We start from the raw sequence: 19,700 nt of genomic DNA, 5'->3' as shown, positions 1-19,700 counted from the left end.
TCTCCTTTAATTGTAGCCTTTGTAACAGAAGTAACACCACAACTGTAACTGTAACGTGATTAAGGAATTCAGTACAGTAATAAGTTGCAATACTATATTAAAGAAAAATGTGATACAAATACCAGCTACTAACTGTGAATTCCAGTTTTTCAATTTTAATATTATTTTTAATTTTATTTGTTAACCTATTTGTATTTATTAAGCTGTGATACTGCATACTGCATGTTTCACTGCATATCTCTCTTATTAAAATTCCAGAATGCTGCTGCTTTGTTATCCGCTGCCACTTGTGGACAGTGTCAAAAATATGTGAAGCAAATGTAAGAAATGTAGCCAACTCTTGTTTGTGTTTGTGCTTTTGTTGGTCTTTTTGCTTTGACCCTGCTGTAAAAAAGACAGAACTAATCTGAGTAGGAGAAAATTGCTACTGGCAGGCATGTTACCTCAGATGTTACAAGCAGTAGTCATTCCCTTTCTGGTTCTTTCAGCTAAACAGCATTCCAACTACCCACACCATCACTGACTCAGAGGTGACATTCTTTTGCCTTGCAGAAGGACTGCAGGTAAGTGTGACTCTGTAGTGTCCATATTTGGGTCTCTGTGAGGATAGCTAGCTAAACATGTACAGAACATGAATGGAACCATGTCTGTACTTTATCTGTTACTTCTTAAACAGTGCAAATCTTTATGTAAACTGCAATACAAAGAAACCCAAACAGAATAAAAATGCTCCATATGACACAAACACACCTCCAACAGCTTTGAGTCTGATCTGAGACCATTTATAAGTTTCTTTTTCATCTTCAGTTTGGTTACCTTTAGGCACTCAAGATACTTGGATACAAGGAGTTCCATCTCATGCATGTTTTTATACTTTACATACACAGCTGAGGTTGTTTAATTCTAAAGTATACTTCATTATTATAACAAAACTGTAGGTTATTCTCCATTCTCCTGAATGACTCTACAGAACTTTGTTAGGGAGCAAAATAAGAATTCTTTTTTCAGCTAGAACATATTCAACTTGTGTATGCGATCACTCCCAGCATCGACATCTGACTTCCGAGGTAAAAAGAACACATAAAACGAAGAGCATAAGGTTACTTTGGCTGCGCATTTCTGCCTTTCTGAGTGTATGTAAATGCCTTTGGACGTATGCTACCATGCTTTCCAGAAGTGGTACAGCGTCTAGGCTAAACTGGTTCTCTGGGTTGGGGATAGTGCAAAAAAATAGTTGCCAAAGAGATAAGATAGCTGCCGGAGGAAGAATCATCCATAATATATTCATCACCTTAGTGGATGTCATACTGTTTTAGTTTAAATAATTCAGTGCATATAAACACCAGACTGTATTAAAATTACCTCTCATGTAATGAATGAAAAAAATGTGTACTGCAGCTGATATATTTCGCCTAGCCTGACATTGTTAGCTCGATTTAAACAGAGCTACATGTGGGTGTGAGACAGAGTGATGGTGCTTTTATACATGTTCAGGTCAGTATGGAGGTGACATCAGCTATGTAGACAAAGACACGTGTCACTGTTAACTCATTCACTCGTCCCATTTAATGTTAATGATAATGTCAGACTCTTTGAAGTGATGTCACTGTCAGCTCCGCAAGAGTTAGACGCTATAGTCGTGCCGCTTTGCTACTAATATGAACCGACATTTACCTCCAAATGGAAGCCCATCCGGCTTCCCTGCAAGCCAGACATAAGCAGCGGGCTTCCAATGCGCAGCAGCCATTCCTGCCAGATGCCATTTACTCCAAAGTCATGGCAGGTTAAGTAAACATGCAACATTCTCTTCTCCCTGGAGGGACTGAGAAGTGTGCTTGTGACCTAAAGTTTTGCTGGTTCACATCTGCAAGCCTGCTAAAAAATACAATATAAGTCCTGTAAGTGACATATTATCTCCTCATCCCACAACAACAGTCATCAACTGGCAAAGCTGCTAAACCCCAGCAGTTCAAACAGTCCCTAAATGGGGTAACGACATGAATGAAAATCAGAAGGGTTGCTTCAAAAGAACAGGTGGGATATGCTCGGCACACCTCCCCTAGAAACATAAATGTTCCAAGAATTCATTCATAAAATTGCAAGATATAAATTTTCAAACTTAGTCCCAGCAGAGTCAGGATCTCCATAAATGTGTTTATTGACTCAATCATTGTTTTGCGATTTCCTGCTTTGCCTTTGCATTACAAGACAAACAGAAACTGAGCATACGCTGGGAGTTTATGCTGCATTTGTATGAAGTGCATGCTCTGTCTTTAGGGGACAGCTTGGCATTCATATTATGCAAGTCAGCTCTTCCTGTTTCCCTACAGTACATTATCTCCATGTCTGCTCTCCTCTCTGTGAGTTTATTCTGTGGGTGAGGTGATGACATCACTTGAAAGATCAGACACATACCTCGTCCTCGATTAAACCAGTCAGATAACAGAGTCCTCTTATCATATCAGATGCTTTCTTTATGTGATAGATTCCGCGAGCAAAAGCGACAGTGGCCTGCAGACACCGCTGATGAGAACAGACAAGCGAATGAGAGCTGGACACAAATTTGACATCCACTTTGAGATCAATGCACACCAAACCTGTTTTTTCTTTCTTCTTTATTTTCTTTAACCTTTCTTTACACCATCTGCAGTCATGTCCATCTAAAACATACAAATTTCACCACAGTTTTCTTCCAGTTATTTGCATTTTTAAAATTCCTATTTGTAATTTTACAGTTAAAATCTAGTGTTATGCTTTAGACCTCCCTCAGTCCTTTAAGCAAAGGGTAGTTAATAAAACCTCACATGTCCGCAGCTGCATACGCTCAGGTGTAAAGTGCTGACTAAACAATGCATTAGCACTGCAGTACATCACTTGGGAGGCACCACAGTTTGACACACAACAACATCTATATGCAAAGAGTCTAAGATTCTCCTTTACAGGAAAAATGTGTGCTTCAGGTTAGTTTGTTACTCTACCAGAAGATGGTATACTGCCAATATTTAGCAATCTTAATTTTTTTTCGTAGTCATAATTAAGAGTCTTTTCGCAACATGAAAACAAAGTAATTTAGCATGTGTGTGCTTCTGTTGTTGAGCACCAAATCCAACCAACAGACACTGTTGCCTAAAACAAACTTGAAACTTGTGACCAGTCGGCAGAAAGTATAAGCTCAGCTTGCAACTCCATTTAGCTAAGTTAATTGTAAAACGCTGCCCTAATGCACAAAGATAATGACATAAAATCAAGTACTTTCTCAGTGTCTTATATACAGTCTCCTTTGAATATTCATATATACTTTAATGTATGAATCTACACTCTATTGATGCACATGATATGGTCCGTCAATCTAAATACATCATCCATCCATTTCAATATCTATTTAACTGCAGACCATACAAGCAGATGGATAAATACACTGCGTTAATATCTACCCATATATTGATGACATACATGAAAAGTCATATGGATATTGTCACCACAAATCTTCTTGGTCTTAAAAGTGAAACAATTACAGAAATACCTCAAGCTAAAATTATTTATAAGTAGCAAAGACCCATCCTTCATCCCGTATCTAGTGGTGACCAACAAAATTCCACCGCAGATATAAAGTTCACTGACCGTTAAGTTACATTAAACAGAAAAAACACAGTCACCTGAGACGAGAAAGAAATGCATTAAAAATAGAAATGCATAATCCCCCTGCGTTCGGATAATGAATACAAAAATGAAAGGGATTGGGATTCATAACAATTTCAAAAACCATACAGATGTTAATAATCGCTGCATGTGTGACGATGTTCGTGCAAAGTTTCATTGTGACTGGCCCACCCATTAAGGAGATATATAAATAGCTCATCCATCTTTTATTTACGGCCCATGATCAAAATATATGTTTTTATCCATCTGTCAAAGCATTAAGGAGATGCATAGATAGAGCCTAACATATCTTCTCATCTATGTATCAGTCTGTCCATTCATGTTAAGATGAAGGAGAGGTGCATTCATAACTATTTATTAAACAATATATGGACAAAGTACTGAGACATTTACACTTTATGGCTACATGAGCTGCTCAATCATGGAAAACCATGAAATGAAGCTCCTAGTGTGCAGTCTTTGTGCTGATGTTAATCAGTTAATCAAAATGTTAATCAGCACAAAGGTTCTGCAGTTACTGAGTCAGCAACATTTTGGCCTTTTTATGCACTACGCACCTCACTCAGCAACCTGTGCTGTAACTTTATATGGTCTGTCACTTCATTAACTGTTGCTCCTGAATGCCTGCTCTTTGCAATAATGCCACTTACAGTTCATCGTGGAATATCGGTGACATGCTATTACAGTACCATGTTTGATTTCAGCTAGCTCTTTAGAATGACCAACTCTGTCCCAAGTGTTTGTGAAGGCAGACTGCAAGGCTCAGTGCCAGATTTCATATTACACTGTCAATGGGACTGTCCTTCCATCTATCCCTTTTCTTTTGTTTATCTGGGGCTGGGTAGCAGGGGGAAGAAACCTAAGTAGAGAAGCCTCTGAAAACCCCTAAATTCAAAGATTCAGAGGTGTGGACCAATACTTTAGTATTATCCACCTATATCTGTCATGGTTCCGGGTCTTTGACCCAGTGTTTTGTGTTTCTGATTATGTTTATCTCTAGTGATTCAGGTTTATTTTAGGTTATTTGGTTTCCTTCAGCATTTCCCTTTCTATCTTGTCCTCTGTGTGTTGTCTCCATGTTTATGTGTCTCCCTCTGTGTCACGCTCCCTTGTCCCGTCTCTCTCTGTCACACCCTTACCTGTTCCCACGTTCTTCCCTCTGTGTTTCATCCTTTGTCTCCACAGTCTGTTGTGCGTTTCCATGTTTGTTTATCCCCATATTAGAGTCAAGCTCCCATGTCCTTGTCTGAGTCTCGGTGTTCGTGCTACTTCTTGTTTTATTTTGTTAGGCCTTGCTCATGTGCATTGTGATCAGTTTTGCGTCCCCTGTCTCATTATGTTTATTTGTTCCTGCTATGTTCCCATGTGTTTCCACTTCCCTAATCTTCTCCTTCTATATATATTGTCTCAGTCTCCGCTTATCCCACATAGGAGTCTCTGTTTATCTATCTGTGTCTGTCAGGTTTCATGTTTTAGTATTTCCAAGTTTAGGTTTTTTGTTGCATTTTAGTTTTTTGTTTTGTAATAAATAGCTCGCCTTATGTTAACCAGTTGCTGTTCTCCTGCATCATTTGCATTTGGGTGCTCATTCATCTCCACACGATCTGCATCCTGCAGGTCTTGACAGTAGACTCCAACCAGAATTGTTTTGCCTTTGAAAATTTTGAGGAGTTTTAGAACCAGTTCACTTTCTCAGTGGGCGGTGGTTGTTCCCTTTCATTTGGAGGAAAAAGTGAAGTTCAGGCAAAGGATCTAAAGTTTGGTTCATGCCTGGCCCCAGTATGCAGACTTATTGCCAACCTGGCTACAGGAATTTGTCTCCACCCTTCAATCCCCATTTTCGCTACAGCAGCACCCCACCTAAAACTCTTCACAGTCAGCCATCTATTCCCTACCTCAGCAACGTTCCACACAAGCTTCGCCTCAGCAGCCACGCTGTTCTGCAGCCACATCTCCCTCACCAAAGCCGTCAGTAATAAGAAGTGGTTTCCTAAACTTATTGCCAGACCTCAGCTCTCTAGCCTCAACATCACCACAGCAGTGGACGAGTCCCTCCTCTTTACTGCCTCAGCCTGATCACTCATTACTTGCCTCTTTCTTGGCAGGAATGTGGTCGAAGGATCAGGACTCGGCCCCCAATACACCTTCAGCTTCAGCGGTGCTCCTCAACCCACCATCCATGACTCCTCCAGTGCAACCAGCTGTGGTGAGTGACAGCATTTTCTCACCTCCAGCTTTCTCTCAGGCATAAGATCAGCTGAGCACCGACCTGACACAGGAGCCTGGGTGCTCAGCCGAGCTGCCCCAGCCTCCACTTCACCGCCTGCTTCAGGAACCAAGCCACTGGGTCCCTCTCTACCTGACACCCATCACCAGAGCTTGAACCAGAGCTAATGGGTTTCTGTCTGCCTGAGTCCAAGGGGTCATTAGAGCCTGGTTTGTGCCCTGTGCAACCCCAGCCTGCTCCATATTCAGCAGAGGTCTCTGCACTGGCCGGTCCTGCTCCGCTTGAGTCTCTGTCAATGGCCTCCAACGAAGCCACCCGAGGGTCCTTGGCCCCATTGTGTCCGTCGCTGGCCACCTGCCAAGCCGTCTGAGCATCTGGCTTGTGTTGTTGGCCACACAGCTGGCCCTCTGAACTGCTTAGTGTATTCCGCTAGCCAAGCGGCTTGATTCCAGAACTGCTAGTTCTTTGTTTTGGACTCTCCTGTAAGAGACAAAAAGTAAACTTTTTGTCTCTTACCATTACCCATGGGGTAAGCTGTAGAATATAGGTTTTAGAAGCAAGCATCCCTGTGGCATAGATTTGTCTTCTGCTTCAAAAAAAATTATACATATAAATATTTTTTTTAAACTGTAAACCACATGTGTTAGACTGGCCACGTGTGCCCTATTTATGTAGGCAAGAGGAGGCTGCACACCAGCACATTTTGTTTTAAGATGATTAATATCCATGTATTCTTTTATTTAACACCAAACATATTCAACTGCAAAAGGGAAACCAGCTTAGCATGCGGTAGCTCTGTCATATGTTCATGTTCCATGTCACTGCATGTGTTACATAAAGTCTGGCTCCAGGACTGCAAGGTCACAGTGTTGTGGCAAACCACTTGGATTGTAGTATCTGCAAAGCAACCTTTCACCCACAAATAATGTCAGCATGTGCCACAGCACAGTGCATGCAAATACAGCACAGAGAAATTACCAGAGGAGCTCATCTGATGCAACTTTAGACCTCTTAAAAGGGGCACAGTAGGTGATACATTTCTGTTTTCCACAGGATTACTTATGGTAGCAATCTTAAGACCTCAGATCATTTTAAGAAATGGGACACTGGGTTAGATTTAGACTGGATCACAAAAACGCATTACAATGCCAAAAATGGCCTCTTTCCTGCAGTGCTCCTTAGATTGAAACATTTGTTTCCCTCTGTTCTTAAATGGGCCCAGCAAATATTAGATTCTCCTGAGTGAGCCTCGCAATTTCCAAATTTAAAGATGGGAGTTGAGTGAGAACACCAAATTAAAAGTGTGGTTTTGGCATCCTGCAAGCCGTTCTCATCACCATCCATTGGTACCTGTTTGACAGTGTCATTAATCAAAAACAACAGTTGTTCCATTACATTCATTTGCATCTAGAAATACACCTGTCTTCTTTAGATGACCAACGCTCATCAAACATAATCCAGATTTTTGCCCTTTACACAAAATGGTAATCTTTCCCCGAAACATTATAACCATCTCTGTTTTTGATAATTAATACTTTAAATAATGGCACATCTCTTCAGTGCAGGAACATGCCTGGATTTGGTCTGATACAGGAGAGAAAGGCTCGTGTGTGGGACTGTGTGAAAAGGAGGCTAAATTTACCATCAGCTGTTGAGTGAGACTGCTAACCTTTATCAGGTCCTTTTAGTGGAGGTAAAACACTACCACACACATATTACACACAGTGACACAAGAGAGACATAAGCGCAGGGGTACATGGACAAATACAGTGCACATAACCATTCTTGTGAAACTTGCAGATAACAAATTGCTCTCATCTGCATCTAAAATGGATGCAGAACCTACATAATCTACTTTAAAAAAAATTGGTTATAAAAGCTTTCAAATGGAAATACAGCTTACGGAAATTTTGGAGTTAAAATGCACAAAACAAGGGGATGAGAACAGATTTATTCCCAGGCCATAAATATAACAGCTGGAATCTATGCTACAAAATGATACGAAATGATTAACTATGAAAATAAAGCTAAGACGGCTAAAGGACAGACAGGAAGTGGAGTGCTTGTTTAGCACACATTTTTTAGTTTACCGTCGATCATTCTAAAAGAACACGAACACGTATGTCACAATAAAAGCAGTCTGATGCTGCCACATTCAAGACTTTAAATTCCTTCGACGCATTAGTTTGTGATATTTTCTCATGAAAATTAAACTGATGTATCATAAATTATAATCTTTTGGGTAATATTTTTGTCAGGACCCCCAGGAAATAAAATATTAACACAGCGTATAAAATTGGCGTAGAAATGTGAGATTTTCATGCTCATGTGCAGTCCTATGCCCCTGATACAACAGCACTGCAGCAAAGCCTTCACATTGTTTTGTATTGGACTAAACTCGGAATCTGACTAAACTCAGACTCTGTATTTAAATGTCTAGGACTGCAAAAGTTTTAGTATCAAAATAACCTAAAGTAGCTGAAATAAAAATAGTCAATACATAATGTCCTTTTTCAGAATTGTAAGCATGTACTATAACTTTAATGTTGCAGTTGGAGATTTTTTGAATTATTTATATATGACTGAGTGTATGAAAACAGCATAACATAGTACATTTATATTTTAAATTCTGCAAAATAATCGCTGTATCTATAAAATAAAGAGTATGTGGTATAAATTAAACATTTTCATCCAAAATATGGCATAAAAGAAGTAGAAAGCAATATAACACAGTGATACTTACATTAAGTACATTAGCATTATTTTTAATAATATTCAGAGTTTATTCCTATCCATGCTCTTGCCCAGTGATTTTTGGTACTGTGAGATTAAAGTTCTCTAGTCCACTCGTAATAACGTAATAAAGGTGGTGGTGGTTAGGTTATTGAACAATAAGTACCTAAATAGGTTAAGATTAACCCTGCACACTAAAAAAATGTTGCTAACCCAGTTCATTAAAATGGGAGACCAAAGGGTCCTTCAAAAGAATGCATGTGCAATGAAATTGGACTAGAAGACTCCGATCACTGTTGCCTAAGCCCAGCATGTCACAGCACAGACACTAAATAACACTTGCTGCATAATATTCAGTTGCCAGGAAATCAAACTAAGCAGCAGTTTTTGACCCTGTGGAAATGACAGTGGGCTGGAACAACCTAATCCCTTCACAACAGGACTACAGATCAAGCTAAAGTATGCAGCTATGCCTTTACAGAGAACCTGTGTTGTTACCAACAGAATAAGGAAACCGTCAATGACTCCCAAAGCAAAGGGCTTAGCAGTATTAAAGAGCAGTAAAAGGTACTCTGATGGCTTAAAATGGGATAAAAGGGGCCCTTGATAAAAATCTATGTGTAATGAAATGGGAGTAAAGTCAGTACTGAAACACAGAACTTTCACTCAGGAGACTGGGGTTCAGGTCCAATACTTTGTCCCCATTGTTTTTAGAGTTTGATTAATTTATTTCAGCAAATTTTCTGTTTGTTTGTTTTTCAGTCACTGTTTAGGGACTAAAAGCTACTTAAGTTAAAGATAAGATCATGGTTTCTGTTCATATATGTCCTATTATTACAATGTTTATTGCATGCTGGAAAGCATTTCTGGCAAAAGGGCCAAAAGACAAACTTCTCTCAACTGCAGCAAGCTTCTTGTTAATTTCCTCACCACAGTGATCCCACCTAAACATCCAACAGTAACAACAGCAGCTGATTTTTTATTTTTTTACATTCACTTACTCACCACAAGAGGTCACTTATGTAAATGTCATTTTAACATTATAACCCATAAACAGTAAAGCAGTATTATTAAACAGTAAGCAGATCAGTCCTTCCTAAATGTAATACAAAGTGAAAGAAAAGGGTTTAGGACTCAAACTACATAGCAGATGGTTTTCTCTGTTATTTGTTTTTTGTCTAGAAAAATAACAGTAAAAAGGTGAAAGTTAATGTCCAAAGAAAATTCAGATTACTGCACCAAGACAGACATACGTCCTCACAAGACTAGAACTATGAATTAAGAATCAATCAAGAAGTTTACACTGCAAAACACAGTAGTTAACTTGAGCACCTAGATTCCTATTTTGCGTTAAAATTGCATAAAATTAACTAATTAAACTAAAATTTAAAGATTCATAAGCATAGAAAATAAATAAAATAAAAAAGCAAGTACTGTGGAGTGTGGTCAAAATATAAAGTGCAATTAGTTATGCATACTATTGTAATGGTAAGATATTCAGTATGTACGAGTGTTGTTATAATAAACTGTACTTTTGTATATGAAAAAAATACTATATTGTGTGCAAAACTGCAAATGCACAGGTCAGTATTGAAAAGCAACAGACAATCACAGTTCAGTAACTAAAAATGTTTGGCATTTATGTTAAAACAGAACAGTAATAGTAAATAATAATATCAACTATTATTCATACATCATTATAAATAATTATTGTAATAATTAATTATGCATCAGCTCTAAATAATTTACATTAAAATGTATTTACAGCCTGTTCAAGTCCATAAAGAGAGAATCACAGAAACCTACATATTCTACTACTCTATTTCATATTTTAATGTAGAGAATGATGCTTCAGGTTAATCTTTTATTCATTTAATTTCTCTGCCCACTTAATCCTTTTCTGGCACACCTGGGGCTACAGCCTATCCCAGCATGCACTGGGCGGATAGCAGGACACCGGGCAGGTCGCCAGTCCATCACAGGTTGAACACAGATAGGCAGACATCCACTCACGCTCACATTCATACCTATGGGCAATTTAGAGTTCCACTCTCCCTGACTTGCACATCTTTGTGATGTAGGAGGAAACAAGAGAAAACCCACACAAACATTCAAACTGCGCAGAGAATGAGCCAAGGATCAATCCTGGGTCTTCTAGCTGTGAGGTGGTAGGGTAAACCACTAAACTGAATTTATGGAGGTGTTAGCTCAGGATTAAACCAATGAAATGAAATTTACGTGCAAAAATATGCACATAATTGTGTGTGTACTGCAATTTACTGTATATTATTTCTTATGGTTGATTAATTGCCCAATTACATTCTCAACCAGCTGTTTATATTATAAAAAGAAATGTCCATCATAATGCATCAAAGGCAGAGATTTTTCATTTTAGAAGCTACAGTCAAAAGTACCTGTTTTTTCTTTTGTTTGACATATGACTTAAGAAGGATTTATGGATTATTACTAGTTGCAGCTTAGTATTTAATCTGTTGTGTCCACTCTGCTTACTCCCTTTTACTTTCATGTGTAAATTTCACATTAGACATGTAAAACAGATACACCCCATTTCAGAAAAAATACACATAACAATCTCCTGGAAGCAGACATTGCTCTATTTTCACACTCTTACTTATTCTTAAAGATTCTGTCACCAAAATGTTTCAATTTAAATCAATTTGTGTTAATAATATCACCTAAAATTAATAAATTAAATTTTTTCAAACAATGCACCTCTTCATGCCCCCAAAATGGCACTTTCAATTACAACACATCCTAAATGAAAGAATAGGTCAATTGCCAAAGACTACTGAAACAACTTGGAGTGACAAATTACACTTTCAGATGATGCGGAGTTAGCGGAGGCAGAAGTCAAACACCACCCAGAACTCTGGGGTTTTGGCAACACGTCTACCTCTTGTGAAGCAGTGTAAACACAAACAAAAACCACAGTCACAGGATGAGGACAAGGTCATAGCAGGACAAAACGCAAGGCTTTCAACCAGGGCATTTAGGCTTGTGTCCCAAGTTCACTTACAGTTTCATTTTTTAGATCGCTTTAACTGTTTTTATTTGTATTTAGTTATGTTTAGTCAACAAAAGCTCTTGGTTAGGTTTAGGTAAACTTTACTTGAAGGCAGCTGAATTTTCACATGACTCATGAGATCTGGGAGAACGATGACCTGCCAGCTTAAAGCGTGTACCCGAGCTAGCCCCACAGGCTGCTTGTGAGGCTTTTTCCCCTCTTCAATGTGCTCTACTTCCTATGGTTGGTTAAAGCTGGTTATGGAAGTATTTCACCTGTGAAGTTTTTCCAAAATGTTTTCAGGGGGAACTTCCCAGATGGTTCCATGTAACAAACCATTCGATGTATCAGGTTGTAAAACAAAATCGTGGTTTGGGTTAAATTAGCTGAGAAGTCAAAGCTCTGCACAAGCTCAGTTACTTGGTTTTTTGTTTGCTTGTTTGTTTGCAGACATTTGTTTTATAAAAAGTTTTAAAGTGTCTTGGAGCAGAGGCGGGGTAGCACGCAGCAGTATAAAACATATGGAATTAAGTCAAGATCAAATGTTTCACAATTAAACTTTATTTGAAAGAATTTTCAGTTCACTGTGTAACGTGGTTTCCATAAGTAATACAGCCACTTCATGCTACTAAACAGGAGACTGCAGCACCTCTGCCTTGAATTTACAACCAAACAAATACTGTAAAATAAATCACATACACAGAATTATACAAACACACACATATAAACATGATGAGATAAAAACAGAAATACACCTGAAATAAATGGCTCGACAGGAGCCCTAATTAAACACCCAGCAGTGCAGTATAGCCTTATTCAGTCTGGTGAAGTCATTGAATGCAAGACTGAGCAGAGAGCACTATATACCTCATTCAGAGATTGATAGCCTGACACTGATGTTTAATCCAGCTTCAGGCTTCAGTGCACCGAGATGTTTTCTTTTTTATTTATTTCACAGGCCATTATTTTACAGCCTGTGGTATCAGCCCTTATTTTACTGGCCCTCCAGCTATTTCAGGGGGAATTTATAAAAGGTACTTGAAATGTACCACTTTGAATGTGCATGTCAAAAGAAACGATAGGCCTTTTTGGCCTGGCAGAAAATATTTAAAACTATGATTTTCTTATTAGGTTTCATAAAAAGTTCACCTTGTGAAGTCATGCCAGTTTGAAAACTTTTACTTTCAAATTAGTGATACTTGAACAGGCAAACACAATGATAAAAAACTCACTGACTAGCCTTGCTGAAATGATCAAAGTTCAGTAATTATATAAAGTGAAATAAAGTTGCAGCACTCTCTGAGAAAGTAATGAGTATCCCCTAATAACATGAATTTAGTCCATCCATTGGTCACAACATGACTCATACTAATGACATATGCACAGTAACTTTGCACGCTGCCTAGGGTGTTTGGCTAAAATCTCAGTTCTGAATCACATGGATCCTTGGTATTGGATGACATCATGCCTGCAAGATTATGAGCCAACCATATCCAGAGGGAGATCATTATTCCAGATTGGCAGCCTTCTGATTGGCTCCAGAGACAAGAAGCAGCTCATCCTGACCTTTTTGCTGAATCCTGACAAGATCAATCAAAAGCCAAGACATTCTCTCCCCCTGCACTAACCCATTGAGTCATTCCACTCGTTCTTTGCAGCAGAATTAAATTACCCATGCACCCAAAGTGCAGCTGAATCTAAAAAGTCACTGCTCCTAGGGACTCAGTTACAGCAACCTCATGTTGTTTTCCCAAGAATGACTAAAGCACTATAGGCTCTTATAAAATAAGGTCCCAGACAGTCTTTACTAAAGCTAGTTCAGTGCTGGGCAACAAATAGGCAAACAAATAAAGAAGATGTGCTGAACACAAAAAAATAACAACTGGACTAAGCAATAGTTCTTTGCCTGTATGAGTCTATAAATGGCTCAAACTATATGCAGATGATGCACCATACTTTTGTGGCACCGAATGCATTTGGCTCCAAAGAAGATAAAAGATAGAGTTGCTACAAAATAGCAAATCAATTCTTGAATTATCAGTATGTCAAATTGTTATATTATTATTGGATCCATATTGTCACAATTCGTGGTGTAAATCCAGTACCCGCAATTAACTTTTTAACACACAAGCTAAAAGGCCTGGTACCCAATAATATATTTATGTTGCAAATGGAATAGGACGTCAGAACAAGAGTTGAAATCAATAGAGCATCAGTTCACACCTGAACGCAACAAAATTTGAGTTCATAATTGTACTATTTGTACTATTACAGGCACTTAAGGCTCAAACATAAAAGCACCTCTACAGGTTTTACAAAATAATTGATCCTTAATCATTTAATCAAATTCCTTATCCTTCGCAGAATCTCAGAATCCATTTTTTTAAAATGACTACTTGCATCAATATTGTGGCAAATCTACCCTCATTTGGTGCTTGATGGATATTTAGTTTTGGGGTCTGTGTTTTATGCTGCTGTTGTCAGTTATTGATTGAACACCAAAGTGTTATAGACATTGAAATGCATCCCAGATAATATATGCCTGAACAGGCTTTGTCAGCAACTTGTATGATACACATTATGTCCTTATTGACTGGATCCTAGTACATAAAATATTATGTGAATAAACCAATAAAGATTATTGATTGATTTTCTAGTTTTGGGCAAGAATAATGACAGGACTGGTGTTTTTGTTTTCAATATCCAGACATTATAACATGTCTTTGACCAAGAAGCTTCAGGGATACTTGAAAAGGCGGAAGGCACAGTCTGCTTTGACATTTAAAAGTGCTGACTTGCCACGTTCAGCAGGGATTTGGCCAGCAGATTTAAAACATCCCTGAACTTGGACATGGGATTCTTTGATTAAAAAAAAAAAAATCAGATAAAAAAAATCAGATCATTAAAGATCTGTGAACAGGTCTCCAGATGGAGAATTCAATCGTACACATGTGATTAAAATCACTTCAGCGGTGCATTCATCATTGGTTGATCCTGCCGCTAATTTTACACAACACATGAAAAAGACACCATGAATCCATCTTCAATAAACTCGCCGCACCACTGGAAAATGAAAGGGCTGTCTCCTTTGACAGACTATCTAGTGCACAGAGCTACATGAATCTCGTGCATGCAGTACTGTAATAGTCTAACAGATGATGGTTCTTGGCACAGCCTGAGCAGTGGAGGGGTGTAAGACAGTCCCTTATGTCACATGGGAGAAAGAGAGGGAACGAGAAGGACAGAGAACAGGAGTGCTGCAGTGCATTGGTGGTGTGCTGTCTCTTTAACTACGGTCATGCTTGACAGGAGCTGCTGTATCAAACTACTGTAAAATCGACAAGGCCAGGGATGGCTCAGTGGATGGCTTCTTGCTTCCACAGAGTCCATCAGCACTCAGGGATACATCCATTGTGGAGAAGGTTAAGAGAAGGAGAGAGAGGAGACAGCGAGGAGGTAGAAAACTATGTGTGTGAGAGTGAGTGGGTGGATCAGCATGAGGGGGGGTCGACCACAATGGAAGAAAGTGAGAAAAGGAAAAAGAAGGAGAAAGAGATAGACTGAAAGAAGGTGTGAGTTTAAGAGAGCGAATGAGGGAAGAGAAAGATTTAGCCAAGATAGGAAGGTCCATCTCTGCTGCTGCTGCCTGCCTCCCACTAACTGCCTGTTCATGTGAGCCGGTACTTGGCATGACTGCAAATGGCTTGCTTGGTACATTAGATGAACGTGTTCGTCAGTATGGGCTCAGATACATCTGCAAGCTTGTTGAGGCCCCTTTCTCCCCTTATGTTGATCTGAATCTCATCTCAAACCCATGTCACGCTAATATCAGCCATCTTGCCACATATTTTATCTTTGAATGTTGAGTCACTGTGCAGCAATAAATATCACTCAGTGTTACATAATCTCTTTGAGTAACCATGGAGCTGCTAATGTATAGGTAGACAAGGAAGCGGGATAGAGTATTTATCTGCACAGAGTTGGTAAACCAACATATATTTGACAGTTTATTTGCTTGGTCTATAAAATGTGGAAACTTCCAACATTTCATCTTAAGACTGCTTCATTTTCTGGACACAGTCAACGATATAAAAGAAAGAATGGCAGCATATGTTTCATAATTCGAAAGCTGAAACCTGCAAACACTATTAAATTCTATCCACGATTACAGAACTGACGGATTTTAAAAAATTGTGTTACATTTCCTATTGACTGACAGGGAACTTTTATCCAATTTGCTATAAGCGGTTAAACTACAAAATTTTAGTCATGTATTAAATATTCACTATAAATGACGGCATAAGACAACGCCTTTAAACTTGTTCATTTTTCAAGCATTCAGCTTTCTGTGTTATTTATAAGACTAAACACAGGTTAGCTCCATAAAATCCAACAAAACAATGCTGAAAATAAAACGTCTCTGCGATCACAGAGAAAGAGTACTCAGTGCCGTCGCTGGCAGGTTCTGTAGGTGCAGCGCTGTGCTCACAATTTCCTGGCAATGACTCCCAGAGTGGGCTCTCTCTCTCTCTCTCTCCCTCACACACACACACACACACACACACAAAACACAGTGGCAGAGCATCTCACCAATATTATGCAACCAACATCTATAGCTGCACTTGCACAGGTGGGCATTTTAGCCATTATCTGCTGTGCTCTGAGGGAATAAAGAGCAAAATCAACCAAGTTGGCTGCCACAGTTACATTTGGTCTCTCTTTTCACACGCAGCTTAGACGATGACTTCGGGGTCACAGTGAAGTCCAGGAGCTGACAGCTGGGTATTTCGGGTCGAGATTAGTCTCCATTTTAGAGGCACACATTCTGTCCTACAAAGGGTTACAGGTTGGTGAGTGTGTGCTTGCATCCACACATGCACCATCACTCGCTCTCACCCTTACAGTCACATGCAGCACACCTCCACTCTCTCCTGAACCCACACACTGACTACACACTGCTGTCTCTCTCACACAGATACACACACTGCTACAGTTTTACCCTCTTTGATCACAGGTACTCACACAAATCACCCCCAGTCCTTCACGGCTTCTCCAAACTTTGCGCTGGGCGTTACATTTCACTCCGGTCTGACTTCAGCTATCACACTTAAGGGACCGTGCTTTTCCCAAATTAGACCCTCTAATCACACACACAAAAACACACACACTGCAAATTGAACGTTACGACTGGATAGATGTGAGGCAGCTCACTGCAGCACGCCTGCTCACATATAGCATTAGTCACAATTGCAGTGCAATGATACCAAGGGAATCTGCCTTTACCGTACACTGAAGCGTCTTTCACCCACTCACACTCGAATATGAGGGAATAAAAGACCAAGAACAATGAAGTAGCCTCTTATTCTGGTCATCTACATATTCAGTTGGCCAAAGTTTTTGCACACGGAAAGCAAGATACAGACTTTTTAGGATACCAACAAAATATCAAACATATTTCATGAAATATCAGAGTGAAAAGTCCCTAAGGGGCTATCTCGCAAATTGTATATGAGATTAGAAGCAAATGAAGTAATAAAACCACAATCCAATACTTCATACAACCCTAAGAGTTTCTATGAGCACATTACACTAATTCATGTTTATAATAAACCTGTAAGTATGATAAGAGCAGTATAAACTCCATTATATATAAAGAGTAGAGATACTGCACACTCAACTAGCATCGTGTCGCTATAAACTCCTTACACTCTACAACACCACAGGATCATTAGTGGAATATTACAGCGTTTTTGGCCATGATCGCAGTGTGAGTGCTCTCAAACAGAGGAATGCTTTTGCAGGAGAAGACACTAGTGCACATGCATACCTTATTACAATACTATAATTACCGCATGCACAGCTCCACACCACAGACGCTGCGCGGGATCCGTGTGTGTTTGTGCGTGCGTGTGTGGGTATCTATCTACAAGGCACTCTAGGCTATCTCTATGCACCTGTCGGCTATGGTGCTTTTAGATATGCCTATTTCATGTGACAGAGAGGGAAGAGAGGGACAGAAAGAGAGAGACAGCGAAAGAGAGAGAGAGGATGGCGAGGAACGGGGGAGGAGGACAGAAAAGAAAGATGCAGTGGGTGTCAAAAATATCAAAAATATTAGCTCTGACTTACCTTGAAAGGGAACATAGGACATGTTCCAACTGCATTGAACGTAGGCTTTGCGTCTCGCTCGGCGGTTTCTCGGCGTTCAGAAGTAACGTGGAAACCAAATTACAAATAATTCTGAAAAATTAAAATAAAATAAAAAAACCACACACGCACGCGTGTGCACGGGATTTACTGCTGTTCACAGTTGGAGTCGAAGAAGAAGCCAATATTCCGCTGTTATAAAAACTGGCATCATAATCCACGACCGCTTATAAAGCCCCGGTTCCCGATGCATAAAAAAATACAGGATGCAGAGATGTGTGTGTGTGTGTGTGTGCGCGCGTGTGTGTGTGTGCATGTGTGTGCATGTGCGTGTGTGTATGTGTGTGCGTTTATTTGCACGCTGCTGCTGAGGTGTGAGGGTGAACACGAGTGAGTGTGTGTGAGTGAGTGAGAGAGAGAGAGAGAGGGGGAGAAGGGGTGGAGGACGAGCGCACGCGCGCATGTGTGTGCGTGTTACTGAGTGTGGGCGCGCACGTTTCCCAATATCTATAACCTATCTTTAGCTTATGCATTTTACATTTTGTGCTCGCCTCGTGGAAAAGGAGGATTATAATAACGTTGCAGGAGTGTTAATTCATTATAGCCACTGCTTCAGGCTACTGTAGGCTGTGTGTGTGTGTGTGTTTCTTATGATTTTTACATTGCCTACTTTGATTCTCTATCCTATAGATACGATTAACAATCGCTTACTTATTATCATGAGTACAAACTTACAGGTTATTTTACATTATTTTTTTATATGTATTTAAAATATACATAAAGAAAAACACAATATCATGTTAGAGGTGATAAGGCCAAGCTAATGTAGTTTTCTGTAAACCTGTTTTGGCTCTTGAAACTCCTGCAGACCTGTTGAAAACACACTTACTGCAGGTAACGTCCAACCTCCCATAAATGCTGACATTTCCGATTTCAGTGGAATTATACTCGAGTACACAACTATTTTCCTTTTCACATTTTAAATAAATTAATTCATTTTCTTTTAAAAATTGAATAACGCTGGATTTCGACACTTGACCAAACAGAGGAACTGCATCAAGATAGGAAGCTGTGGAGCCAAAATGGCGCCTTGAGGTGGCGTATGCTGCATTTGTGTAACGTGGGAAAATAGGAATGTTGAACTATTGAACGTAATTGTGCAATTTAAATAATAGATGGAAGTTTGAGTTATGAGTTGTGTTTTTTAGGATATGATTTTTTGTTTTAACTTAATCAGCAGCAAATAGATTGAACATATACAAAAAACATACTGATACATACGTTTTTAATCAGTTCCAAAAATATTACACAGGGTGCTTAGATAACTATATATTAATATTAATATTTATTTTATTTTATTTTTTAAATGTTTTCATTTTTTATATATATATATTTCTATGCCTCAGTGTAGACTATTGTTGAAATTATATATCCAAAAAATAAACAATAAAAAGTGATCGTTTACAAGTGGAAAACAGGGACCAGATTTATTTATTTTTCTATGATTGTGTGCATTTTAGGCTCCACCCCTTAGACACCCTAATTTGAATAAGTAGTTGGCTAAATGGATGAATGTGTGAGTCTAAAAGTAATTTAATCAAATTGCTAATCATTATAATTACTAATGATTATTATCATTACAAGAGCACAAAATAACACCATCATAAAAATGAAAAAAAAAATCAGTCTAAACAGTGGGAAATAAATGTAAAAATTCCTGCTTTCTATTCTATAATAGTTCTGAAACCAGTTTAAAACAGATGAGCAGCAATGCTGCGGCTGTAGGGTTTTCAGCACAAGCTTTCATTAGATAACATTTTGCACACTCACATGTCCCATTTGCATGCTTGAAGGTGCTTCAATCATTGTGGACTTCACAGCTTCAGAGGGACGCTGAAGGCATCAGAG

At 39.1% G+C, this 19,700-nt stretch overlaps 1 protein-coding gene across 10 annotated transcripts in view; it reads right to left on the bottom strand.

Annotated features, from left to right (window-relative positions):
* The window catches only part of syngap1b (synaptic Ras GTPase activating protein 1b), a 182,724-nt gene extending 164,522 nt beyond the window's left edge, over positions 1 to 18,202 (bottom strand). For 8 of the 10 annotated variants that reach the window (XM_084944328.1, XM_084944325.1, XM_084944333.1 and 5 more), the window contains exon 1: positions 17,775 to 18,201. In XM_084944328.1, the coding sequence (XP_084800454.1) occupies positions 17,775 to 17,796 (22 nt within the window). In that variant the 5' untranslated portion in view covers positions 17,797 to 18,201. Of the gene's footprint in view, positions 1 to 17,774 lie in introns of all 10 variants that reach the window. The other 2 variants (XM_084944324.1, XM_084944323.1) reach the window with 1 other exon arrangement.
* Positions 18,203 to 19,700: the final 1,498 nt, after the last annotated feature.

This window comes from Perissodus microlepis, chromosome 11, assembly GCF_051167445.1.
Source record: "Perissodus microlepis isolate ML-2025 ecotype Zambia chromosome 11, ASM5116744v1, whole genome shotgun sequence".
NCBI lineage: Eukaryota > Metazoa > Chordata > Actinopteri > Cichliformes > Cichlidae > Perissodus > Perissodus microlepis.
Note: the sequence above shows the minus strand (reverse complement) of the source record. Positions and strands in the feature narration are given on the sequence as shown.